The following is a 6,334-nucleotide window of genomic DNA, read 5'->3' as shown; positions in this document are numbered from 1 at the left end:
ATATATTAAGATAGCTGCATGAGGTAAAATTTTGATTCAATAAGGTTTGATTAAAATGCTATGTCTTATTAGGTCAATATACACTCATAATTTAGAAATTTTATATAGTTTTCACTTAATTTAAGTTAAAATAACTGTTTTCTATACAATTTTGATTCAATAAGGTTTGATTAAAATGCTATGTCTTATTAGGTCAATATACACTCATAATTTAGGAATTTTACATAGTTTTCACTTAATTTTAAGTTAAATTGCAGTTTTCTATACAATCTGAATTAGAACTCAAGAAAAACTGATAAATGCAGCTGTAAAAATTTGAGTATTTTTTTAAATTTGTTTTGAAAAAAATTTTACCAGAAAAACCACATCCTATTTCAATAATGCTGAAGCAACCACCTTATTGTTTTTAAATAATTAGTAAAACAGAATTTGTAAAGAAAAAAATGAAATATATCCAAAGGACCTATCAGTAACCATGTCTATTCCAGCGCATATTATCATTAGAATTTCAATCCTTTAGTATTATGTCTTCAGTGCCCCTGTCTAAAACCGCCCATGGACGTTAACTGTTTATATTGCTGTGTAACAAAATTCAACCTTTGCAACCAGAACAAGTTCTTAAAAATACCTAAAAAAATGGTAATTTATTAGATGCAGTTCTGACACTGCCACCACCATTAACTCTTTGCTACCCATCTCATGTTCCTATCTTTCCTCTGTATCTTCGTATATTGTTTTTTATAAAACCATTACCTCAAAATGAGGCTATAACCTTATGATGTGCAATAAACAACAAAATCATCAAAAAATGGTATATAAAAAAGAGTGGCTTTTACAATTAAACCCATTAATCAATGATTTTTAGAAACCCTCTTTAAAGTATGTACAGGGGAGGGGGCTAGGGGGGATCCACAACAGGCTGTAGGGAAAGTAACCAAACCGAAAAGTATGAAGATAAAATGTGTAGTAGCACATCACATACGCATAGTTTTACATATCTTTTTTTTTTTATCTTGGAGCTTTTCCACAAAGGTCGGTTATAGAGTGCATGAGTAAGAGTTATGAGATCCTTCTGCCTGAGCAGAGAATTTGTGCAGCTCTTCAAAAACTGCAATAGAACTCTTGGTAGCCATGCAGCAAGGCATAGGATCCGTCGGTCTGTCCATCCATCCATCTTTATAACATCCTCAAAATCTGGTTCATTAATGAGATTCATTGTTTTGTTTTGTTTTTTCTTGTTTTCTGTGGGGAGGGGTTACACAAAAAATAGATCTAAAAATTATAATAGTGATAATCCATGAATTTGTCTAGTCTGCTTCTCAGACTTAGCCTTTACTTGAAGTGTAATAAAATGTGTGAGTCTCAGTCCAATCACTCCACATCTCTATCAAAACAGCAGTTGGGAATATGGCACAATAATATTCGGCATAAAATCAATGGCTTGTTTAATTTAAAGAGGAAGTAAATGGGGAGGCAGGGTAATTGCAGAGAGGCCCACAAATCAACCTCCCTTGTTATCCCATTTGATGCACCATTAAACATCAGCAGGAATAAATATTATTTTTAGCTCAGCTACCAGCCTTTGCCAGCTATGGAGCAAAGAAGCAGATGGGGGGAACAAAAAAAAGAGAGAGAGATGGCCTTTTTGGGCAAAGTCTGGGCTTCCTTCCATTTGTTGCAACTGGGGATTTTGTTTGCTGTCATATTTTTACTTTTCTCACATTTTTGAAAGAAAGGGGTATGAATCTTATATATATTCTTTTGACTGCTAAACATCCTATCTATCATACATGCTATCTGAAATTATTGAAACATATACTTGAAAAAAGTGAGATTGTTTAGGAAAAATGATCCAACTTGTAAAAAGTTAATATTTTGGTTTGCAGAAATAGCATGACAGGCTCATAAAACAACCTTAAATTAGGATTCAATTTACTGTAAATGGATTTTACTTTATCTAAAATTTATCAGGTTGATGAAACACACTTAAAACATTAACACTTTGGTCTCAAACTCAAATGCTGGATGCCTGATGAACTTTTAGATGTGTCCCTGGTCCAACATGCTTAAATCAAATGGCTAAACAACCTAACTCCTTCTTATAATAAGCTTACATTGTTGGGATCTGGAGGTCTGTCCACCTTCCTCCAGCAGAGGGCGCCTCTAGGTCTCCTGGAGCTGAGCTGACGACCTCACCTGAGATCCATCAGTCATCAGGAGACCAGCTTATAAGCTGCAGCAGGACTTCTCTCCAGCGCCAGAGTGTTAAGCCAGTTATGGTTAGCAAAGCCTGAGCCAACCAGCCTGTCTGGTTCTCTGACTCCCAGAACTTTGAATTTGAACCTGATCAGTTTTTTGTCTTCTCTGCCTCCTAGGAAGAAACCTGACTGAACCCTGGAACTCTGGAAGATTTTCATCTGCTGAAATCTCAGAAACTTACCAGCAGAATCTAACTGTCTGAACCTGCCTGCTCGCCCTCAAGAAGAGGATCGGAAGAAAGACTCTGGAATTTGAACGCTGTTAAGTCTGAAGTCAAGCCCTGCCACTGCTTAGCCCACCGGCCTTGAGAACTAAAGTTTAAGATCCTTAATTTAACAGTTCAAAGTTGTATGAAACATGTAATTCATCTTTGGATTAAATTACAAAAAAAATAAAAAATACTTAAAATGTCCAGCTATTTTGTCTTATCTAAGATTAGTTGGGTAAGAATTGGAGGAGAAAACCCTGACATTCTTTTTTTCCTAGAAACCCCCAGCTCATTCTGGGTCTAACCCAGGGTGACATTCCAATAGGAAAGTACTGGGAAAACCTCCAATGAGAGAGCCTTAAATACATCCCTATCAGATTCCCAAACTAAGTAAACTGACTTTTTTTGATTGAAGGAAAATCAGCTATTGCAATCCTCTGTAATGATGGAGCTTCTAATCCTATTGAGAAGGCTCCTTACTGGAATGTCCTCAGAACCTTGCACCCAATATTCAAGCAGACAGATCAGGACGATTTTATAAACAAGGTTTATTAATACAAAATACGGCGAGCAGCTGGTCGTCAGCGGGGCAAATTACCTGATTTTCTGCAGAAATAGAAAACTCAGGACCTGGTTAAGAGTTCAGTCTGATCCCAGAGGAAGGGGAGAAATGCGGGTGGGAGATTGTTCACTGCTTGCGGCCGTAGCCGCTTGTAGAGCACAGGGTGATGACGACCTGGCACCAGGCAATGCCAACAATGTCCGTGAGGGAATATCCAGAGCCAAAGTCGAATCCAAACCAGGTTGACAGACCAGAGGATCAGAGAGCCGAAGTGGCACCGCAGGAGAATCCAAGCAAAGGTCAGTAACACAGTCCATATTAGGTAAACCAGCAGAATCCAGGAAATCAGTCCATAAACAAAACTGACAAAGCACAAAAGGGCCAGGCAAAAACTTGAACTTGAACAAAACACCGCAAATAATCTGGCACCGATGGTAGGCAGACAAATAGCGTAAATTGCAGAGTAAACCAGGTGGAAACAATAAGCGTTAATGAGGCGCAAGGCAAAAAAGACACATGAACAGGAGTAAGTGAAACTGCCAACTATCAGCGCAAAGACCATGACACTTACTGCTACTTGCATCAAGGATAGTATTATTTTAGTTATGAAACATTTTTAATGGTTTCTTCACAAAAAGTTTCTAGATCTTTTTAATGCCGTTCAAGCCAGCTATGACTTAAGCAAAATAAAGGAAGTTTCCCTTTGCTACATTCAATAAGTGAAAAGGTGGTGAAGACTGAACCTGAAGAATGGGACAGACAGACAGACAGACAGACAGACAGACAGACACACAGACAGACAGACACACAGACAGACAGACAGACAGACAGACAGATACATGATGAGTGACTATTCAATTAATTTTATTCAATACAAAAAATGATTAAGTCTGTGTTAAAGTCACACAGGGTAAAATGTGGTACTATCAAGGTTCACCAAATGCTCTCAGATAAAACCTTTTATATGTTGCCCTTGAAAGTGCCCCTCTGGGAGTTGTCAGAAATTAACTTTATCTGCCCTTTAATTGCGGTACATGCTCTCTTACGCATCTCTCTCACATCCCTAAACACCAATCCTGTGCCTCCACAGCCTACCCCTCACGCTGTCATTTTCAAAGCTATTTTAAGACAATGTGTGATTATCTGTGACATTGCTTGACATGTGCCTCAAGGCTGTCTCTCTCTTCCCTATCTTTCCTCTTTCTATCTCTCTTTCTGTCTTGCTCACTCTCTCTGTCTTTCTGTGTCTTGCTAATCAAAAAGCCTAGCCACGCAGACTGCTCAGAGCAAATAACAATCCAGCTCCCGTATATGTTTGAAGTTGACAGAGCGACCGGAGCGGTGAGGGAGAAAACACACTCTGATCGTTCCCCTTGTTGAAACGAACACAATATCTCAACCCTGCATTTCATGCATTGGATTTTGTTTATTTTGTTTCTTTTTTGAAGGTTGGTTGGGGGACTGTTTTGATATGTTTTCTTCTGATTTGGTCCATGGGTCCAAGTCTTTAATGTCACCATGAACAGCTTTTGTTAAATTATTTTTACAAAAATATGTTTAGTATTCATAAAGGAATTTACTCCAGGTAAGCTCTAATAGGGGTGCTGATTTTGTGAGGTAGAAACCAAAATGATGTTTCCCCAGGAACACATTTTTATTTACCTCTATTAATAATATATATTTTTTTTAATTCTTCTTTTCGCCCTTCTTTCGTTATCACTCAAAACAATAAATGTGATTTACTCTCTGATGCTCAGCAGCCGTTTTTTCCTGTTGAGGCAAATGATTAATGAGTAAAGCACCTGGTGTATAGAAGGGCCGTGAGGGAAAAGATTGCATGTGCTGTGTAGATTTGTCTTGATCATAAAATTCTAATTGATGATTAATTAATGTCATAATGACTGAATATTAATTTGATCGCCTCATAAACATTATTTAACTTTTAAGGGATTAGCTTGGTAATACTTGAACAATGTGCATAACTGCTGTATAGAATACAAGCAGTTTATTGCCACTTACTGTACGATTAACGCAGGATTGTGTTCTTAAAAGTGACTTTGCATTTAAGCACATGGGAGAACAATTTCTTTTTTATTTTATCATGCCTGTAAGAAAAGGTACAAAAATGTGATGGTGACATTTAAAAGGCAAGCTTTATCTGTGAGTCCATAAACTCCGCTATAATGTTGAAGCAAGAATCAAATATAACAACAACAGCAACAATATATGAAAAGTGAAAGTCAGAAGCCTTGAAATCAAAAAGCTTGGCTGTGAGTTTGTGAGGGAGTAAAATGACCTAGAGCCAAGTTTGCCTTCTTTCTTATGAGAAAAAAGAACACAGGAGTTTTAATGTTAGGGTAAACACTTTTCCAAAGGCTCTTTGAGCAGTAATAACCACAATATGTATTCATACACATCTTTTTTTAGACTCTTTTTTTTTGGTCCATTTTACTCCACCTTGACACCATGGTGCCGACATCATGTTATGAACATGCTTCACACATGACAGATTTAATGCTGCTTTGGGAGATGTTTATGCCTTCAGTCATCCCCAACCTCGGTCCTCGAGGCCCGCTGTCCTGCAGGTTTTAGAGGTTTCCCTGCTTTAGCACAGCTGATTTTAATCGAAAGCTGATTAACAGGCTTTTGGTCTAGTGCAATCATTATAATCAGCTGTGCTAAAGCAGGGAAACCTCTAAAAACTGCAGGACAGCGGGCCTCGAGGACCGAGGTTGGGGATGCCTTAATATTGTTTCATAACCTGACCCCTTCTTCAAATCTCTACTGAACTTATACCTTCGTCTGTCAGCTGTCCTTTGGTCTCCATGTCATGATGTGCTCAGTAATGTTTAGTAGAAAACTTCTTTGAACAGAGGACAACATACAAAAATAGGGCCCCTCTGAAAGACAGATATTTCCATTTTTTTGAAAGTACAATATAGGGGCCACATTTCCAAACACAACATACTTTTTAGATTCTTATTCATAAAAAGGTTATTCTTTACCAATAGGAATCAGTTAATGTTGGTCTGTCTACAGCAGTGTGATAGTACAACCGCTGGTGATAGCAGCTGCAATAGTTAGATGGGATAGTTTTCAGTTTTCCCATCCTTTTCTGGTATCTGGATCGAACTTAACAAGACCATTTAAAGGTACTGAATAAAGAAAACCCTGACATTGAAAATGTGTTCTTACCTTTAATTTTGCTCATAAAAATAAGGATGAATCTTTAACTTTTGGTTTTCCTTTAACACCCTTCTTAGGCCCCGTCCACACAAAGTCAAAACGGACACGAAACGCTAATA

General features: G+C 37.7%; 1 protein-coding gene across 1 annotated transcript in view; it reads left to right on the top strand.

Annotated features, from left to right (window-relative positions):
* The first annotated feature begins 3,225 nt into the window (after positions 1-3,225).
* Positions 3,226-6,334, top strand: part of LOC107091672 (leucine-rich repeat extensin-like protein 2) — a 10,939-nt gene continuing 7,830 nt past the window's right edge. Inside the window, exon 1 of the mRNA XM_015385737.1 lies at positions 3,226-3,328. Coding sequence (XP_015241223.1) covers positions 3,226-3,328 — 103 coding nt within the window. The remainder of the gene's footprint in view (positions 3,329-6,334) is intronic.

The sequence above is a fragment of the Cyprinodon variegatus genome, unplaced genomic scaffold, assembly GCF_000732505.1.
Source record: "Cyprinodon variegatus isolate N-32 unplaced genomic scaffold, C_variegatus-1.0 Scaffold347, whole genome shotgun sequence".
NCBI classification, from domain to species: domain Eukaryota; kingdom Metazoa; phylum Chordata; class Actinopteri; order Cyprinodontiformes; family Cyprinodontidae; genus Cyprinodon; species Cyprinodon variegatus.
Note: the sequence above shows the minus strand (reverse complement) of the source record. Positions and strands in the feature narration are given on the sequence as shown.